Raw genomic sequence first — 20977 nt, 5'->3', positions numbered from 1 at the left:
CCTTCATGTGTTTTTGAGCAAACTCTATGCGAGCTTTCATATGTCTTGCACTGAGGAGAGGCTTCCGTTGTGTCACTCTGCCATAAAGGCCCGACTGGTGGAGGGCTGCAGTGATAGTTGACTTTGTGGAATTTTCTCCCATCTCCCTACTGCATCTCTGGAGCTCAGCCACAGTGATCTTGGGGTTTTTCTTTACCTCTATCACAAAGGCTCTTCTCCCACGATTGCTCAGTTTGGCTGGACGGCTAGGTCTAGGAAGACTTCTGGTGGTCCCAAACTTCTTCCATTTAAGGATTATGGTGGCCAGTGTGCTCTTAGGAACCTTGAGTAATGCTTAAATTCTTTTGTAACCTTGGCCAGATCTGTGACTTGCCACAGTTCTGTCTCTGAGCTCCTTGGGCAGTTCCTTTGAGCTCATGATTCTCATTTGGTCTGACATGCACTGTGAGCTGTGAGGTCTTATATAGACAGGTGTGTGCCTTTCCAAATCAAGTCCTATCAGTTTAATTAAACACAGCTGGACTCCAATGAAGGAGTAGAACCATCTCAAGGAGGATCACAAGGAAATGGACAGTATGTGACTTAAATATGAGCAAAGGGTCTGAATACTTATGACCATGTGATATTTCAGTTTTTCTTTAATAAATTTGCAAAAATTTCTACATTTCTGTTTTTTCAGTCAAGATGGGGTGCAGAGTGCACTTTAATGAGAAAAAAAAGAACTTTTTAGAATTTACCAAATGGCTGCAATGAAACAAAGAGTGAAAAATTTAAAAGGGTCTGAATACTTTCCATACCCACTGTATATGAAAGCCGCTACAAGAATTGACATGCTGCAGATTTGAATCTTCTGCAAATCTGTAAGGAGAAAATAAATGTCATGTGCATACACTTTGCTGGGACAGCAAAACGCTGCGTATTTTCCTTGCCAGATTTATGCTGTAAAATATACATCAAAAAATGCAACATGTGTGCATAGCCTTAAACAAGATATGTACCACGTTTTAAATGTATCCAGGTCTACTACAAAGAAAGGATATAACTAGAGATGAACGGATCAATTTGTGGTACTCTGGTCCAGCGTTCAGGTCAGTGGCACCTGGAAGCTAAACGGGAGGCCGCAAATCTCTTTCCTGATGTCTCATGTTTGTTCTTTACTTACAATGTGCACTGACAATGCGCTCTGTTGCCGGCTCATCAATTCTGATCAGAGCCAGCGAGAGAGCGTGTTGTCACTGTGCACTGAGAAGCACAGAGACAGGAATCTGCTGAGCACCCGTCAGAATTGACAACTAACACATGCTCAGCAGAGCAAGGACTTGGCCAGCCCCTGAAATGGGGGTCACTGATAACACTTCGTTTCAGGGTGGGGGCAGAGGCTGTACCAGTGACCGCAGCCTCTGCCCCCTGATGACAGCTCATTTGAGTAACCCAGCATGCACTGGGGATTCTCAAACGCAGCGTCATCAAAGAGGAAGTGAAAAAAAATAAAGAAGTTAGAGTAGTGAGGGAAGGATAGGGAATTTTTTAATTACGGTATATTAGAAAAAAAAAAGATGAGATTATGACATTAGATAGAGATTTAGGAGTAAAATAAAGTTTAGTTTCGGGCCAGCCCTTTAATGAATCAGAATCAGAACCAATAAGTATAAGCTGTTAATCATGGGCCACTGCTTTGTGCTTGTGACGCGCCCCCTGGGCCGTGGGGTACCCGGAGCCGGGCCGGTAGACGCTGGGGGTTGTAGTCACCGTGGTGGTGACCCGGTCCGTGACCCAGGGCGGTCAAACCAAGGGGTAGTCTGGATATATAAGTGTTAATGTCAGACTACGCCACCTGTGGAGTGCGGTCAATAGGAACCGCCGCTGCGGAACAGTCCTCTGAAGCTGGTGGTATAGCAGCCAAGGTAGTGTAACTCCCCACAGGAAGAGTGTAGCTTCAGGGCAGCGTGCGTGGATGTTGGTGGTTATAGTGCAGGGAGTCAGTAATGAACACAGAGTCCGTATGATGCAGTCTCAGGTCTTTTACTCACAGTTGTAGCAGTTCCAGATACAGGCGCCAGTGCAAGGCCCACGGCGTCCTGTGCTCACGCAGTGAGGGGCTCGGTCGACCCTCAGGTAACTCTGGAGTATTTTGCAGGACCCCCTTCTGTGTGTCCTCTCTCTGGCCTGCTCCCTGCACCTCACACCCAGTGGCACTTCTATCCGGTCTCATCGGGCCTTGGCGGGCGACGTATGTTCCGTCCCCTGGGTCCTATGTGGCTACCTTCTTAGTGTACTCTTGTGGACTTGTGGCCTGCGGTACTTGAAGTGCTGCAGCCTCCGGTTTCCTAGTTGGGCCTTGTAGCTCCGTGCTAGTTGAGGCTTATCTGGCCTGACCCCCCTACTTTCTAGTAGCAGTGGGCGTACGGGTGGCTTGCTGCACGGCCCGTACTCCTAGGGTCCCTTCGGTTCCTGGAGCCTTCCTGCTCCCACTCCTCTCTTCTCCTTCCAGGCTCAGGCCTCTTGGCTAGGCCAGCCTCTGGAGCAGAGCTCATACAGAGCCCCTGCTCCCTGCCTTCACCTCAGTCTGCCTGACTGGAACTGAACACTGACCTAAGATGGCTCCCGAACTTATACTCCTACTCCAGTGCTCCCAGGATCTACGTCCTCCACCCATCCACTACATAGTTCCCCCTCTTTAAGTGGTTCCTCCCCACTCCAGCCAGGGATCAGGGACTGTGCTCTCCCGTAGGAGCAATCTTGCCCTGTCCCCCGGAAATGTGGTGTAGTGGATGTAGTGTTAGGGTCCTGAGCCGTACTCCTTCCTTACCTGAGAGTGAGGTACCGCATCCCTGGGTGACATGCAATACCTTTGTGGCGACCGAACCCTCAGGGGCGCCACACTTGCCCCCCAGGCCAAAATTTGCCAGCCAGCTCCTACTGTGGGGAACATTATACTGGGAGCTGGCTGTGGGGAACATTACACTGTGTGCAGAATTATTAGGCAAATGAGTATTTTGATCACATGATACTTTTTATACATGAGGTTGACGCGCGCCCTGGGCCGTGGGGTACTCGGCAGCCGGGCCTAGGGATGCCGGTATGGCGGGGATATCACGGTGGCTGGCCCGGTCCGTGACCCGGGGCGGTCAATAAAAAGGGGTATTATTTATAGGGAATTTGGAAAGTTCGTGACGCCACCTGTGGAATGCGGCAAAAGGGGGGGCCGCCGCTGCGGAGCAGTCCTCTGAGGCAGATGGTAGGGCATCTTGTGATGGAACGGCTCCCCACCAGTGCAGCGGGCCTCAGGGCAGCGTGGGATGTAATGGGTGGTGGTGCAGGGGAGAGAGACGGCAGGACGGTCCCAGAGGAAAGACGGACACTCACACGGGGGTAAGCTTCAGTACCTTTACTGGTGATGATGCAGGCACGGTCCAGGGTACTCCGGACGAAGGGCGCACTTCTGGACTCTCCCCAGTGAGCGGGTATAGGGCCTCCTGATCCGTGGCTTTACTCGCTAAGCTTCTGGCCTGCTTGGAGCTAGGCCTAGCTTGGTTACTGTCTCTCTCTTACACCTGCTGACCTGGTGGTAGGGCCTTCTCCTGGAGATCACTCTCCCTGGTCGCTGGGGCCTCCGTGACTCCTAGCCCTGGTACTGTAGTCAGCGTTTGGTAAACCTGGGACCTGTAGTCCTCCAGGGGTTCCAGTTGGTCCTACTGGGTATAAGGGACCCCGTAGGCGCGGACCCAGTGTCCGGTATATATCTCGGGGTGAGCCTGGTATGCTCCTCTGCCCCCTCACTACTTCTTCCTTCTCCTCTCGCCTTCGGCCACACTCAGGGCCCTCACTAGGCTTTCACACGTGCTGTAGGCCTTGGCTCGCCTAAGCACAGCAGTTAGCATGCTGCCTCTTCGCTGCTCTCTGAGCGTCAGCACGCTCTCTGCTCACAGACTAAACTCTGAACTAACTGAGCTGCCTGGCTCCACCCTCCCTTTATATATCCCTAACGGGCTCCCTCTGCTGGTCTGAGGTGGTAGGGTGGAGGTGTGTGAATGTGTGAGGGCCTCTTCTGGAGAAGTCCATCCATGCACCCTTCTGGGTTCTGTGGCACCAATGCGCAACGGGGGCGCCACATTGTCCTACTCCCTCCAAGCTGCATAGGCTTGAGAGCCAACTACCAATTAAGTAAATCTGGTGATGTGCATCTCTGTAATGAGGAGGGGTGTTGACTAGAGATGAGCGGTGTTCGACTAGAACTGTTCGCCAATCTCAAATTCGAGCTGTTTTGGGCGGTGTTCGAGTTGTTCGACGAACCCGAACGATTTGCAAAAAATTCGGCTGTTCGAGGTTATGTTCGATAACTGTTCGTGCACCAAAAGCTTGTCCTGCATGTCTGGCGCTATTTAGAGCACCAATCATGCAGGGATTGTCTGCCACTCACTGTAATGCCACAGCCATGGTGGTTGTGGCATTACAGTGATTGCCCAAATCGATGGGAACAGTGCCAACAGTGAAACATGAAAAGCCGGCAATTCAGCAGCGGCATACACCTGTACCCGACAATTTAGAACTGAAAGAATAGAGCTTCACACATAGATTAGATAGATATAAACATGTCAGCCACATATATACGAAGTACAGTGAAAGTGCTGCTTACTGTACTTGTCATTTAGCGTAAAGGATTTATCAAAAAAAATAATAGTGTTTTCATGCACCGTCTCTTTAAAAAAGCCGGCCGTCAATTCAGCAGCGGTACCCGACAATTTATAACAGACAGAATAGAGCTTCACACATAGATTAGATAGATAGAAACATGTCAGTCACATATATATGATGTACAGTGATAGTGTTGGTTACTGTACTTGTCATTTAGTATTAAAATAAAGGATTTATTATTAAAAAAATTGGCGTGGGGTTCCCCTTAATTTTAGGCTCTAGCGGAGGTTAAGCAGACGGCTGGGGCAAATGTTTGAAGCCTGGGAAGGGGGTAATACCCACGGAGCTTCCCAGGCTACTAATATCAGCCCCCAGCTGAATACATAGCCTTTACTAGCTATTAAAATGGGGGACCCCCCAAAAAAAATGACGTGGGGTCCCCTCTAATTTAATAGCTAGCAAAGGCTAGGCAGACAGCTGGGGGCTGATATTAATAGCCCAGGAAGGGAGCCATGAATATTGGCCCCCTCCCAGGCTAGAAACACCAGCCGTCAGCCGCCCCAGAAATGGCGCATCCATAGGATGAGCCAATTCTGGCACTTAGCCTCGCTCTTCCACGCTGCCCTGGTGCGGTGGCAGGGGGTAATAGGGTTGGGGTTGATGTCAGCTTATAATGCCAGCTGACATCAAGCCCAGGTTAGTAATGGAGAGGCGTCTATAAGACACCCCCATTACTAACCCCATAGTCAAAGTTAAAAAAAACACAAACACCCAGAATAAAGTCCTTTAATTGAAATAAAGACACAATCCTTTATTGTTCTAAATTAAACCATACTTACCGTCACGCCCATTCCAGCTGAAGCCAACGATCTCCTGCAATAAAAGAAAAATAATAAAGCAACCTCATCCTTACCTTTCCATGGTTCCCACGACAGCTTCAGCTCTGCTACATCGAGATGACAGGCTGGACCGCAGCAGAACGCTGCCATCCAGCCTCTCATCCCGCAGACACTGAGAAGCGCAGGCTTGCTTGCGCTGCTCAGCGTCTCTCTGTGACGACATCCAGATGAGCCGAGTTCATGTCCAACGAACTCGGCTCACCTCATGCACGTCACTGACAGCGTGGGAAAATTCTCACGCTGAAGCGGTGAGTGCAGGAGAATTCTCCCACGCTGTCAGTGACGTGCATAAGGTGAGCTCATGTCCAATGAACTCAGCTCACCTCCTGCACGTCACTGACAGCGTGGGAGAATTCTCCTGCACTCAGCGCTTCAGCGTGAGAATTCTCCCACGCTGAAGCGCTGAGTGCAGGAGAATTTTCCCACGCTGTCAGTGACGTGCATGAGGTGAGCCGAGTTCATTGGACATTAACTCGGCTCATCTGGATGCCCTCACAGAGAGACACTGTGGAGCGCAAGCAAGCCTGCGCTTCTCAGTGTCTGCGGGATGACAGGCTGGATGGCAGCGTTCTGCTGCGGTCCAGCCTGTCATCTCGAAGTAGCAGAGCTGAAGCTGTCATGGGAACCATGGAAAGGTAAGGATGAGGTTGCTTTATTATTTTTCTTTTATTTCAGGAGATCGTTGGCTTCAGCTGGAATGGGCGTGATGGTAAGTATGGTTTAATTTAGAACAATAAAGAATTGTGTGTTTATTTCAATTAAAGGACTTTTTTCTGGGTGTTGTGTTTTTTTTAAATACTTTACTAGAAATTCATGGTGGTCATGTCTAATATTGGCGTGACCCCATGAATTTCGGGCTTAGGGCCAGCTGATAATGCCAAGCTGGCCCTAACCCCTTTATTACCCAGTGAGCCACCGCATCAGGGCCCTGGATGAGTTGGGTACAGCGCCAGAAGATGGCGCTTCTATGAACGCGCCATTTTCCGGGGTGGCTGCGGACTGCAATTTGCAGCGGGGGTGGCCCAGAAAGCTTGGGCCTCCCTGCGCTGCGGATTCCAGCCCCCAGCTGCCTAGTTGTACCTGGCTGGACACAAAAATAGGGCGAAGCCCCACGTATTTTTTTTTTAAATTATTTCATGAAATAATTTTAAAAAAAAGGGCTTCCCTATATTGTTGTGTCCGGCCAGGTACAAATAGGCAGCTGGTGGTTGGGGGCAGCCCGTTCCTGCCTGCTGTACCTGACTGGACACAAATATAGTGCGAAGCCCCACGTCAATTTTTTTTTAATTATTTCATGAATTTCATGAAATAATTAAAAAAAAAGTACGTGGGGCTTCGCCCTATTTTTGTGTCCAGCCAGGTACAACTAGGCAGCTGGGGGCTGGAATCTGCAGCGCAGGGAGGCCCAAGCTTTCTGGGCCCCCCCCCCGCTACAAATTGCAGTCCGCAGCCACCCCGGAAAATGGCGCGTTCATAGAAGTGCCATCTTCTGGCGCTGTACCCAACTCATCCAGGGCCCTGGTGCGGTGGCTCACTGGGTAATAAAGGGGTTAGGGCCAGCTTGGTATTATCAGCTGGCCCCAAGCCCAAAATTCATGGGGTCACGCCAGTATTAGACAGGACCGCCATGAATTTCTAGTAAAGTATTTAAAAAAAACACAACACCCAGAATAAAGTCCTTTAATTGAAATAAAGACACAATTCTTTATTGTTCTAAATTAAACCATACTTACCATCACGCCCATTCCAGCTGAAGCCAACGATCTCCTGCAATAAAAGAAAAATAATAAACCAACCTCATCCTTACCTTTCCATGGTTCCCACGACAGCTTCAGCTCTGCTACATCGAGATGACTGGCTGGACCGCAGCAGAACGCTGCCATCCAGTCTGTCATCCCGCAGACACTGAGAAGCGCAGGCATGCTTGCGCTCCTCACTGTCTCGCTGTGACGGCATCCAGATGAGCCGAGGTCATGTCCAATGAACTCGGCTCACCTCATGCACGTCACTGACAGCGTGGGAAAATTCTCACGCTGAAGTGCTGAGTGCAGGAGAATTCTCCCACGCTGTCAGTGATGTGCATGAGGTGAGCTCATGTCCAATGAACTCAGCTCACCTCCTGCACGTCACTGACAGCGTGGGAAAATTCTCCTGCAATCAGCGCTTCAGCGTGAGAATTTTCCCACGCTGTCAGTGACGTGCATGAGGTGAGCCGAGTTCATTGGACATGAACTCGGCTCATCTGGATGTCGTCACAGAGAGACGCTGAGCAGCGCAAGCAAGCCTGCGCTTCTCAGTGTCTGCGGGATGACAGGCTGGATGGCAGCGTTCTGCTGCGGTCCAGCCTGTCATCTCGATGTAGCAGAGCTGAAGCTGTCGTGGGAACCATGGAAAGGTAAGGATGAGGTTGCTTTATTATTTTTCTTTTATTGCAGGAGATTGTTGGCTTCAGCTGGAATGGGCGTGATGGTAAGTATGGTTTAATTTAGAACAATAAAGAATTGTGTCTTTATTTCAATTAAAGGACTTTATTCTGGGTGTTTGTGTTTTTTTTAACTTTGACTATGGGGTTAGTAATGGGGGTGTCTTATAGACGCCTCTCCATTACTAACCTGGGCTTGATGTCAGCTGGCATTATAAGCTGACATCAACCCCAACCCTATTACCCCCTGCCACCGCACCAGGGCAGCGTGGAAGAGCGAGGCTAAGTGCCAGAATTGGCGCATCCTATGAATGCGCCATTTCTGGGGCGGCTGACGGCTGGTGTTTCTAGCCTGGGAGGGGGCCAATATTCATGGCTCCCTTCCTGGGCTATTAATATCAGCCCCCAGCTGTCTGCCTAGCCTTTGCTAGCTATTAAATTAGGGGGGACCCCACGTCATTTTTTTTGGGGGGTCCCCCATTTTAATAGCTAGTAAAGGCTATGTATTCAGCTGGGGGCTGATATTAGTAGCCTGGGAAGCTCCGTGGGTATTACCCCCTTCCCAGGCTTCAAACATCTGCCCCAGCCGTCTGCTTAACCTCCGCTAGAGCCTAAAATTAAGGGGAACCCCACGCCAATTTTTTTAATAATAAATCCTTTATTTTAATACTAAATGACAAGTACAGTAACCAACACTATCACTGTACTTCATATATATGTGACTGACATGTTTCTATCTATCTAATCTATGTGTGATGCTCTATCTTTCTGTTCTAAATTGTCGGGTACCGCTGCTGAATTGCCGGCCGGCTTTTTTAAAGAGACAGTGCATGAAAACACTATTATTTTTTTAAATAAATCCTTTACACTAAATGACAAGTATAGTAAGCAACACTATCACTGTACTTATTATATATGTGACTGACATGTTTCTATCTATCTAATCTATGTGTGAAGCTCTATTCTTTCTGTTCTAAATTGTCGGGTACAGATGCTGAATTGCCGGCCGGCTTTTTTAAAGAGACGGTGCATGAAAACACTAATATTTTTTTTAATAAATCCTTTACACTAAATGACAAGTGCAGTAACCAACACTGTCACTGTGCTTCTTATATGTGTGACTGACATGTTTCTATCTATCTAATCTATGTGTGATGCTCTATTCCTTCTTGTCTAAATTGTCGGGTACCGGTGTATGCCGCTGCTGAATTTGCCGGCCGGCTTTTTTAAAGAGAGTGTCTTCTGAGCAGTTTGTCAGCTTTTGGACACCTTTGCAGGTGTTTTCTATGTGTTTCTATGTGTTTTTGTTTGCCTGCCATTGGTTTTAACGGTGTTCGACGGTGTTCTAAGGTGTTCGACGAACAGTTCGACGAACAGTTCCTCGAACATCCCGGTGTTCGACGAACCGAACCGAACCCGAACACTACGGGGGTGGCTCAACACTAGTGTTGACTAATGACATCAACACAGTATATAAGGTGTGCTTAATTATTAGGCAACTTCCTTTCCTTTGGCAAAATGGGTCAGAAGAGAGATTTGACGGGCTCTGAAAAGTCCAAAATTGTGAGATGTCTTGCAGAGGGATGCAGCAGTCTTGAAATTTCCAAACTTTTGAAGCGTGATCACCGAACAATCAAGTGTTTCATGGCAAATAGCCAACAAGGTCGCAAGAAGGGTGTTGGCCAAAAAAGGCGCAAAATAACTGCCCATGAATTGAGTAAAATCAAGCGTGAAGCTGCCAAGGTGCCATTCGCCACCAGTTTTGCCATATTTCAGAGCTGCAACGTTACTGGAGTATCAAAAAGCACAAGGTGTGCGATACTCAGGGACATGGCCAAGGTAAGGAAGGCTGAAAAACGACCACATTTGAACAAGAAACATAAGATAAAACGTCAAGAATGGGCCAAGAAATATGTTAAGACTGATTTTTCAAAGGTTTTATGGACTGATGAAATGAGAGTGACTCTTGATGGGCCAGATGGATGGGCCAGAGGCTGGATCTGTAAAGGGCAGAGAGCTCCACTCTGACTCAAACGCCAGCAAGGTGGAAGTGGGGTACTGGTATGGGCTGGTATCATCAAAGATGAACTTGTGGGACCTTTTCGGATTGAGGATGGAGTGAAGCTCAACTCCCAGACCTACTGCCAGTTTCTGGAAGACAACTTCTTCAAGCAGTGGTACAGGAAGAAGTCGGTATCATTCAAGAAAAACATGATTTTCATGCAGGACAATGCTCCATCACATGCATCCAACTACTCCACAGCGTGGCTGGCCAGTAAAGGTCTAAAAGAAGAAAAAATAATGACATGGTCCCCTTGTTCACCTGATCTGAACCCCATAAAGAACCTGTGGTTCATTATAAAATGTGAGATCTACAGGGAGGGAAAACAGTACACCTCTCGGAACAGTGTCTGGGAAGCTGTGGTGGCTGCTGCACGCAATGTTGATGGAAAACAGATCAAGCAACTGACAGAAACTATGGATGGAAGGCTGCTGAGTGTCATCATAAACAAAGGTGGCTATATTCATCACTAATTTTTTTGTTTTTGCATGTCAGAAATGTTTATTTCTAAATTTTGTGCACTGATATTGGTTTACCTGGTGAAAATAAACAAGTGAGATGGGATTATATTTGTTTTTTATTAAGTTGCTTAATAATTCTGCACAGTAATAGTTACCTGCACAAACAGATATCCTCCTAAGATAGCCAAATCTAAAAAAAAAACACTCCAACTTCCAAAAATATTAAGCTTGGATATTTATGAGTCTTTTGGGTTGATTGAGAACATAGTTGTTGATCAATAATAAAAATAATCCTCTAAAATACAACTTGCCTAATAATTCTGCACACAGTGTATACTGGAGGCCTATCACACTATGGGGTATATATTATACTGGAGGCTGGATATGGGGAGCATTATTGTTATACTTGTGTAGCAACTCACTAGGGAAAATAAGTTATACACTAAAAACTGCAACTGACCCTGCCAGTTCCTGTACAGACTAGATATCCTGACTCCGCAGTCCTTAGTGGTGCCTGCGAGTGCAGAGATAGCCCTAACCACAGACTAGGAGATGGCAACTCAGACGAAAACTGCCTAAACGGTCGTCGAGTCGATTCACATTCCTCTTAAAGAACTGGGGGGCAGAGCAAAGTGTGAATTACCTACAAGAAGAGAAGTGTGCTCAACAGGGGAAAGATCCAGAGTGAGTAAAGTAAATAATGAATTACCAAAGACAAAAACAAGTACTGTTAACAAATATACTGCCTACTTACTAAAGATAAACAGAAGACAGGTGCATAGTATAGCAAAGAAACAGCAAAGCGAAAAATCCTTAACTGGAGAATCACACACTGGCTCCAAAGATCAATAGAATGTCAGAACTTCCAAATGAATCTATCACCAGCTGGAAATGCCAGCAGAAGGACAGAATATAAAGCTACACTCAAAAGGTGATAGGCAGACAAATGAAAACACTTGTGTTAAGCTAGACAAACTGTAGCCAGAATAGTATAACCCATGGTACTAGTGTATTTATTTACTGACGGTGGTTCTCATAATGCATTCATGTACTGGTTGTGGTTCTGGTGATGTATTTATGTACTGATGGTGGTTCTACTGGCCTATTTATTTACTGATGATGGTTCTGGTGCCTCATGAATGTATTTTTTATGGCTCTGGTGCTCTATTTATGTACTGATGATGATTTTGGTTTCATATTCATGTACTGATGATTGTTTTGATGATGAATACAGCACTAGAACATCCATCACTACATTAATGTTACCAGAACCACCATCGGAACAAGAATACAATGCCAGACAGCAGTTTTGTTACGGGTCTGGGTGGTGGAACCGCTGTGCTTCGGTGCAAGGAGGGTCGTAACTAGGTGCCTACACGGTCTGACCAAGGTCACACGGCGGCTTAGTCGACTCCGTGAACCAGGGAGGGACCGGGCAGGTGAACCAGGTGCTACTCTGGGACCGACCTTGTGTGAGAGCAGGTGACTCCCACGGGTCAGATGACAGGAGCTGACCGGTACAGTGGATAAGCACGGCAGGAAGGCAGACGGGTGGTCCAGGTAGATAAGCAGGCTGGTACGGCAGGTAGCCAGACGGGTGCTCCGGGTAGATAAGCAGGCTAGTGCGGCAGGTAGCCAAACGGGTGCTCCGGGTAATCTACCTGGACCACCCGTCTGCCTTCCTGCTGTGCTTATCCACTATACCGGTCAGCTCCTGTCATCTGACCCGTGGGAGTTACCTGCTCTCACACAAGGTCGGTCCCAGAGTAGCACATGGTTCACCTGCCCTGTCCCTCCCTGGTTCACGGAGTCGACTAAGCCGCCGTGTGTCCTTGGTCAGACCGTGTAGGCACCTAGTTACGCCCCTCTGGCCCTTCCTTGCACCGAAGCACAGAGGCTCCACCACCCGGACCCGTGACAGTTTGCACAGGCCAAGGAACCCGGTGGCCCCCAGGCTCCTTCCCTTTCTGACCTGTACCAGGAGGTCTCACGTCAGAGATCCCAACAGGAGACTATCCTGTCTTATCTGCAGACTGTCAACTCCCACCTGGACACGCTGTCCACCCCGTCTGTGTCCGTCTCTAGCCTAGCGGCACCTCAACCCAGTGGCGCTGTGGCACCTGGCTTTGGACCCCGGCTCTCTACACCTACACGTTTTGGTGGTGACCCCGTCTTATGTCGGAGCTTCATAAATCAGTGCACACTGCACTTTGAGCTCCTGGCACACCAGTTCACCTCCGACTGGGCCAAGGTGGCATTCATCATGTCTCACCTCACCGTAGAGGCATTGGCATGGCTAAACCCTCTTTGGGAGAGAGGGGATCCCCTGGTGTCTGATCTTCAGGCTTTCCTCGCTGCCTTACGGAAGGTCTTCGATGAACTCGGACAAAAATCTTCTACTGCCTCCTCACTTCTCCGTCTCTGCCAAGGGAGTCTTACTGTGGGCCAGTATGCCATACGTTTCCGAACTCTCGCATCAGAACTTGCCTGGAACAACGAGGCCTTGGTGTCCACCTTTTGGGAGGGTCTTTCCGGACGGATCAAGGATGAGCTAGCCGGTCGTGACATCCGTTCCACCTTGGACGACCTGGTGTCATTAGCTACCCAGATTGACATTCGTTTTCTAGAGCATGCTAAGGAGACGACCCGGGAGAGAAGATTTCCACGTCTCACTCCAACCTTTCAAAGGCCAGCCTCGCAACCAGCAATTCCCCGGGCTTGTTCGCCTGAGCCCATGCAAATTGACCAAACCAAGATGGTCAAGTCTCGCCAGGAGACACGCAAGCCGAGGGGAGCTGCTTCTACTGTGGCAGCATAGAGGACCAGATCCGTTCCTGCCTGGTAAGGCCGGGAAATTCCAGAGTCTAGGACCGCTCGGAGAGGTCGTCCTAGGCAAGAGTAAATCCTCTCCGTCCTTGACTCTGTCTGTTTCTATTTCCAGTGGAGAGACCCACTTCTTCGAGATTGCCCATCTGGATTCCGGAGCCGCTGGGAATCTCATTCAACAGGCTGTTGTGGAGCGGTACCAGATTCCCACCGTACGTTTGGCTGAACCGTTGGCGGCTGCCTCCATAGATGGGAGGCTTCTTCTGGAGACCATCTTGCTCGTCACTGAGCCTGTATCCCTTCAGGTGGGAATGCTGCACTCGTAGAAGATCTCCTTTCATGTGTTGTTTGGTCTCTCTCACCCTCTCCTGCTTGGTCTGCCCTGGTTGCAAAGACATGAGCCCGTCCTGAATTGGAAATCCGGTGAAGTGCTAGGTTGGGGTCAGGAATGCCATCAGTCCTGCCTGGTTCCGGTTCGTCCTGCTGAACCCCCGTCTACTCCGGCTAACCTGCCTGGCCTGCCTGCACCCTACTTGTCCTATGCGGACGTCTTTGACAAAAAGGAAGCAGAGACACTACCACCTCATAGGCCGTATGATTGCCCCATCGACCTGGTAACTGGTGCTTCACCTCCCCGCGGGCGAATCTACCCCTTGTCGCTGGCCGAGACCCGTGCCATGTCTGGATACATAGAGGAGAATCTTGCTAGGGGATTTATCCGAAAATCCACCTCCCCGGCTGGAGCAGAATTCTTCTTCGTCAAGAAGAAAGACGGCTCTCTTCGTCCTTGTATTGACTACAGGGGTCTAAACCAGATTACCATCAAAAATAAGTACCCCCTGCCTCTCATCTAGGAGCTGTTTGACTGCCTTAAAGGCATGAAGATCTTCACCAAGCTTGATCTTCTTGGGGCGTACAATCTAGTCCGGATTCGCCAGGGAGACGAGTGGAAAACGGCATTCAACACCTGGGACAGTCACTGTGAATACCGCGTGATGCCCTTTGGTCTCTGTAATGCTCCAGCCGTCTTCCAGGAGCTGGTTAAAGACATCTTACGTGATCTCCTGTATTCTTGCGTGGTGGTGTACCTGGACGATTTCTTTGTTTTCTCTCCGGATCTGCCCTCACACCGGAGGGATGTTCGCCAGGTTCTGCTAAGACTCCGGAAGAATCGCCTATACGCTAAATTCGAGAAATGCCTCTTCGAGCAGACTTCCCTACCGTTCCTGGGCTATATTATATCCGAGAAGGTGTCTGCCGTCTTGAAGTGGCCCCGACCGGAGGGGTTGAAGGCGATTCAGCGATTCCTGGGCTTTGCTAATTATTACCACCTCTTCATTCCTCACTTCTCCTCCCGGACTGCTCCCATCTCCGCGCTCACCCGTAAGGGAGCAAATCCCAGGGAATGGACCTCCGAAGCGGAGAAGGCCTTTGTCTCCCTTAAACAAGCCTTCTCTTCCGCTCCTGTGCTGCACCATCCGGATTGCAACAAGCAGTTCTCCCTGGAGGTTGATGCATCCTCCTCCGGAGCCGGAGCGGTGCTCACCCAGAAATCCTCATCTGGAAGAATGGTAACCTGCGGCTTCTTCTCCAAGCTCTTCTCCTCGTCCGAGCGCAACTACTCCATAGGAGATCGTGAGCTGCTGGCCATCAAATTAGCGCTGGAGGAGTGGCGCTACTTGCTGGAGGGGGCTCTGCTCCCCGTGGTCATCTACACTGACCACAAAAACCTTGCTTATTTACAAAACGCCCAAAGACTTAATCCGCGTCAGGCCCGGTGGTCCCTGTTCTTTGCCCGATTCTGCTTTACTCTGCATTACTGCTCGGCGGACAAGAACATTAAAGCCGACGCTTTATCCCGCTCATTCCTGTCTTCCGACCAAGAGGAGGAGCCTTTACATAACATTGATCCCTCCAAAGTAATGACTGTTGCTCCATTTGACCTATCTCATCTTCCACCCGGTAAGACCTTTGTAGCGGTTCCGGATCGGAAGAGGGTTCTACTCTGGGGCCATTCATCTAAACTATCCGGTCATGCTGGCCAGAGGAAGACTTTTCAGATCATCGCCCGACATTACTGGTGGTCTTCTCTGCGCAATGATATTGCAGACTTAGTCGCGGCTTGTTCCTCTTGTGCCCGTAACAAGCTTCCCAGGCACCTTCCCTCCGGTCTTCTTCTTCCTCTTCCCGTGCCTTCCACCCCGTGGCAACACATAGCTATGGACTTTATCATGGATCTCCCCGTTTCTGCCGGTTGTACAGTCATTTGGGTGGTCGCTGACCGCTTTTCCAAAATGGCCCACTTCATCCCGTTGCCTGGTCTTCCGTCTGCATCTGTACTGGCTAAGGAATTCATCCATCACATTTTCCGTCTTCACGGCCTACCCCTCCACATTGTGTCTGATCGCGGAGTTCAGTTCACTACGCGCTTCTGGAGAGCTACGTGCAAGCTGCTGGATGTCTCTTTGGATTTCTCCTCGACCTATCATCCTCAGTCCAATGGTCAAGTGGAACGCATCAATCAGATCCTTAGCAGCCTGCTTATCTACCCGGAGCACCCATCTGGCTACCTGCCGTACCAGCCTGCTTATCTACCCAGAGCACCCGTCTGGCTACCTGCCTTACCAGCCTGCTTATCTACCTGGACCACCCGTCTGGCTTCCTGCCGTGCTTATCTACTGTACCGGTCAGCTCCTGTCATCTGACCCGTGGGAGTCACCTGCTCTCACACAAGGTCGGTCCCAGAGTAGCACCTGGTTCACCTGCGCGGTCCCTCCCTGGTTCACGGAGTCGACTAAGCCGCCCTGTGACCTTGGTCAGACCGTGTAGGCACCTAGTTACGCCCCTCTGGCCCCTCCTTGCACCGAAGCACAGAGGTTCCACCACCCTGACCCGTAACAAGTTTTTTACTTTTGCTGGTATTTTTGGGTGGAAAAGGTAACAATTTAAGTTAGAGCTTGTTACCTGACCCATCGGAGGTGGAGGAAGGTGTGCGATAGTGCTCCTGTTGCCTTAATCTCTGACCCATTTCTTTGCTTGGGGCCTGAGGGTTCATCGGGGGGTTCACCATTGACTTCACCTGCCTAGGGCATCAAAATACCTTGTTCCGGCCCTGAGTAAATGCAAATACATACAGACAAGGAGAGTACGGAAGAGAAGCACATCACACAAGCAATTGCTTGTGACATTAGAAAACCTCAGCTTGAAGCGCTCTTGTACCTCAGCATGTCTGAGCATGTCTGGAACCTGTAGTCCTCTTTCAGATCTTGAATTCTTTGACTTTCCCTGAGGTTTGAAACTTCTGTTTGGGATCTCTTTGATCTTGTTCAGGACTCGCAATAATTTTTTATATAGACATGGAGAATTACTGTTCACTTCATAAAGATTGTAATAAATTGTATTTTTTATAAGAAATAATCATGAGACCTCCTGAACAAAGGATTTTAGTTGAGATAACATACCTGGCTTGTCTGTTATAGGTTCCTTGTGGCCGAACTACCTCTACTTTTTCCCTTATCTCCTTTTCCCTTTTATTTTTCATCATTTCTTAACGTTTGCCTCTCCATTATCATATTACTTCTGGATCTTAAATTCATGTTTTATACCTAAAATTGAGAGTCATCAGTGTGTGGCGCCCTTGAGGGTTCAGTCGCCACAGAGGTACTGCACCTCACCCAGAGGTGTGGTGTCTCCCTTCACTCAGGTAAGGAGAGAGTGCTGCACGGAACCCCAACACCTACATCCAACACTACACTGCTCCAGGCCAGCAGGAGGGGCAAGACGCAATGTAGTTTTCTGCTGAGCCCTGACCCTGGCTGGAGTGGGGGGAACCCAAAGGTAGGGGGAACCAGTAGTGGGTGTGGGTGGAGGAAGTAGTTTAGGGGAGCACTCATACAGTAGATATATAATGGGAAGCCATCTTAGGAGTTCAGTTCAGTCAGTGAGAGGAGAGAGCAAAGACAGTCAGGGAGCAGAGTCTCAGTCAGAGCTCTGCTCCCCAAGCAGGGCCTGGTCTCAGAGGCCCAGGAGGGGAGCAGGGAGTGAGCTCCGTTCTGCAGAGGGGATCCTAGGGGGTACGGCGAGTGCAGGCGGCACCCGTACTCCCCGAACCTGCCAAGTGTCAGGAGGATCTAGGCCGCAAGAAGGGGACCGGCCCCTGGCCCAGTCGTGCAGCTTCAAGCCTCGGCTGGAAAAACCGGAGGCTTCTGGCTTCTATAGCGAGTAGTCGAACCCCCCACTCCAATCCAAGTAAGGTCAAGCAGGTCTGTGCAACTCCGACGGACAGGAGGGACTTCAGAGTACCCGAATAGGATACAGAGTGGGGAAGCGCAGGGCAGGAGGGAGAAAGACCCAGCGTGAAGTCGGTCTAGAGAGGCACACAAGAAAGTGGGGTTCTGCCAGGCACTCCTGAGCTGTGTGAGAAAGGACTAAACCCCTGCCCAGTGAACGCAGTGCGACGTGGGAGGCTTGCACCTGTACAGTGCACCTGTGGACTGGCTAAAGAACTATGAGTAAAAATCTTGGATGACTGCACTGTTCTGCCTCCGTCCCTTCTTTCACCTGCGCCATTTCTCTCCCTGCACTACAACGCCCAGCACAACCTCCAGATATTTACACTGCCCTGAGGCCTGCTCCACCTGTGGGGAGCGGTTCCATCTCAAGCTGCCCTAACACCTGCCTCAGAGGACTGTTGCAGCGCTGGTGATCCTCACCAGGCACCACAGGTGGCGTCACGAACTTTCCCTAACAATTATATCCCCTTTTTGCACTGACCACCCTGGGTCATGGACCGGGCCAGCCACCGTGATATTCCCCCCCTGCAAGTAGGCATAAGGCCCGGCTGCCGAGTACCAGGATACAGTTGAACATGCAATGACGGGTGTGGGGCCTGGTGCCGACACTGGCATCGGGCACCCCCCTTGGGTCATAGGCCCCATAGCAGCCGCGTAGCCTGCCACCACTTGTGGTACGCAATTACCTAGAACCCCGGCGTTGCAAATCAACAGTGCTAACCACTGAGCCACCATGCTGTGAAAGTTTTATTGTCCACTGATGGAGGTCTAGTTCAGGGTTGCGAAACCCCAATGAGTATTAATTACTGTGTCACTAATCCCCCAGTGTCAAGATCATAGATCATTAGCAACAATACATAAATATTGGTACAAAATATAAAAGAATTGATTGTAGAAAACTAGAGACAAAATATGCGATGTGGCAGGATTGTATTCAACAGAACAGACGGAAGGTGCTAGGTAATGGCTTTCAGATACAAAATAAGTGTAAATGATCATTGTTATGCTTTTCGGCTATAGAGATGTATGAAATAAAATAAATGATAAAAGTAAATATTACCAAAGATTTATACATATAAACAAAGTTCAGAAATTGGTCATAATAAAAAGTCAGTAGACTGTGCCGCCGTGATCCTTCTGCAAGGAAAAACAATGTAGAAGAATTCACTAGACTTTTTCTTAGGGAAGGTGTGGAGCGCCTGAGGCATGTAGAAGCCACACCTTCTGCTCATTCTCGTCTCTCCGAGGCTTTGAAGAACTGCCAGCAACACCGGCACCAAGATCATGGTGAGTGTTCTTACATCTACTTGATATTCTACTTCTATCTTCACTCACCAGATCGCTGATTCTTTTTTGCGTAGGATTTTTATCTACTTCTCTGTTGTTTCTCTGGACTTTTTCTTTTTTTTTTCTTCTTCTTTTTAGCCTGAATATTGACTAAAAGTCTGAGTCTGAATGTTGCAGTGGAGGAGCTGCTTGAGATGGGATCCAAGCCTGCCACTTAAATGAATTCCTCCTTAACTTTCATGTGAGGATTTTCAGCTGTCTGCAAAAGTTAAATAGTTTTTTTCTATTGCCATAAAAATAAATTAAGGAGTCCATGATTGTTTCGAAGACAGAAGGAGCTAGCTATAATCATATCAGGGTTCACAAACTTTCTTGAAATCGTTCAGCAGTGCCGTTTTTAAAATGGTAAGAGCAAAAAGGGAAAAAAACTGGAAAGACGAGAAAATAGGGAGATAAATAACGATTTTTTTTTTTTTTTGCTCACCTGGTGATGTTGTGAGAGTCAAAACCCCTGTATAAGCTTAGAAAGCTGCAAAATTTTGCAATTTTTAAACTTTGAATGTTTATACCCTTAATCCAAATAGTCATACCATGCAAACTAGTCAATAAAAAATACAGCTCCTTTACGTCGGCGTTATTTTTCAAACTTGTTTTTATTTGGTTAAGGTGTTAGAAAGGTTTAGAAACAATTTTTTTTTTTTCAAGAAAATCTACAAAACTTACTTATCTATATAGTTTAAGCGATTTTTCAGGACCAATATCGTTGGAAAATCCCCCCAAAATGATACTATTTTAAAAACTTGTGAGGCTGAAAATCAGTGAGTTAAAATCCGCCAGTGATCCAGAAAATCACTTAAACTATATAAATCACGAAAAGGAAGTTTTGTAAATTTTCTTGAAAAAAAAAAAAAAAATGAAAAATTGCTTCTAAAGCTTTCGAACACCTTAAACAAATAAAAACATCTTTGAAAACTAACCCTAAGGTAAAGGAGCTATATTGTTTTTTTATATTTTTTATTAACTGGTTTGTGTGGTATGGCTAGTTGGATGAAGGGTATAAACATTCAATGTTTAAAAATTGCAAAATTTGCACTTCTATCAAAATGCATTTTCATAAACATTCCACCTATATTTTGCCTACAATCCACATTGTGAGGTTTTTTGGAGGGGCTACACGCAAGCACAAAAAGCCATATTTCCCAAACCCTCACCCCTCCTATGTTATAGGCAGTCCCCAAATCTAAGAATCAGTGTCAGAAGCTCCCTGTCCTCTCCAACAACAGGAACATTTCCCTGCAGCACAAAAAAATCTGTAAAACCCCCTGGTGGTCACAGACAGAAAAGGGCCCCTGTAAAAGAACAATATATGGGCCCCTTAGGCTACATTCCCACGGTGAGCTTTTTTGGTGTGTTTTTGATGCTGCTGAATTTCTGCGTTTTTTCATTCCATTTGTGTATGCGTTTTTTTTTAACATTTAATGTTTTTGATGCTGCGGTTTTTGTCTCTGTTCGGTATGTCATTCTTTAAATAAAGCTTCCTTGTTTTTGAAACTTTCTGGTGTTTTGATTTCACCGCACCTTATTGACATACGTAGGTGTGGATTACATGATTTTTTGATGCATTTCCGACGGGGAAATGCACTAAAAACACGTGTGCGTTTTTTACCTGTGGATTTTTCGCATCTAATACAAGTGTAAGGGAAAATTAGCACAGAAGACTCAGCGTACTTACAAAAGAAATTGACATGCTGCGGATTTGAAACATGCACCGCAGCTCAGTTTACGCAGTGTAAATAAGAAGTACAGTGGGCATGAGATTTCTATGATACCCGTCCACTTTGCTTGAACTGTAAGACGCGCGTCGGGTTGGGCACCATACTCCACACCTGCGATTTGCATTTATTATTATGTGGTTGATTGCTCCATCATCACTACATGCTCACTACATTATGTCATCTCATTAGCTCGCTATTAGTTATTATCTATTTTAGTACACACTCTATATACATTATTTTAAGAGTGAGAGCTATCTTGACACTATTATGTGCACATGTATATTCCTAATATGGTTTTTCTAATAGAGAAATATTTGC

The 20977-nt window shown here is 47.9% G+C and overlaps 1 protein-coding gene across 1 annotated transcript in view; it reads left to right on the top strand.

The window, feature by feature from the left end:
• The window catches only part of LOC141155148 (N-acetyllactosaminide alpha-1,3-galactosyltransferase-like), a 44736-nt gene that overhangs the window by 5517 nt on the left and 18242 nt on the right, over positions 1–20977 (top strand). The window contains exon 2 of the mRNA XM_073641832.1: positions 18781–18884. Coding sequence (XP_073497933.1) covers positions 18882–18884 — 3 coding nt within the window. The 5' untranslated portion in view covers positions 18781–18881. The remainder of the gene's footprint in view (positions 1–18780; positions 18885–20977) is intronic.

Source organism: Phyllobates terribilis, unplaced genomic scaffold (genome assembly GCF_046119375.1).
Source record: "Phyllobates terribilis strain yellow unplaced genomic scaffold, ASM4611937v1 Scaffold_7__3_contigs__length_470593459, whole genome shotgun sequence".
Classification (NCBI taxonomy): domain Eukaryota; kingdom Metazoa; phylum Chordata; class Amphibia; order Anura; family Dendrobatidae; genus Phyllobates; species Phyllobates terribilis.
Note: the sequence above shows the minus strand (reverse complement) of the source record. Positions and strands in the feature narration are given on the sequence as shown.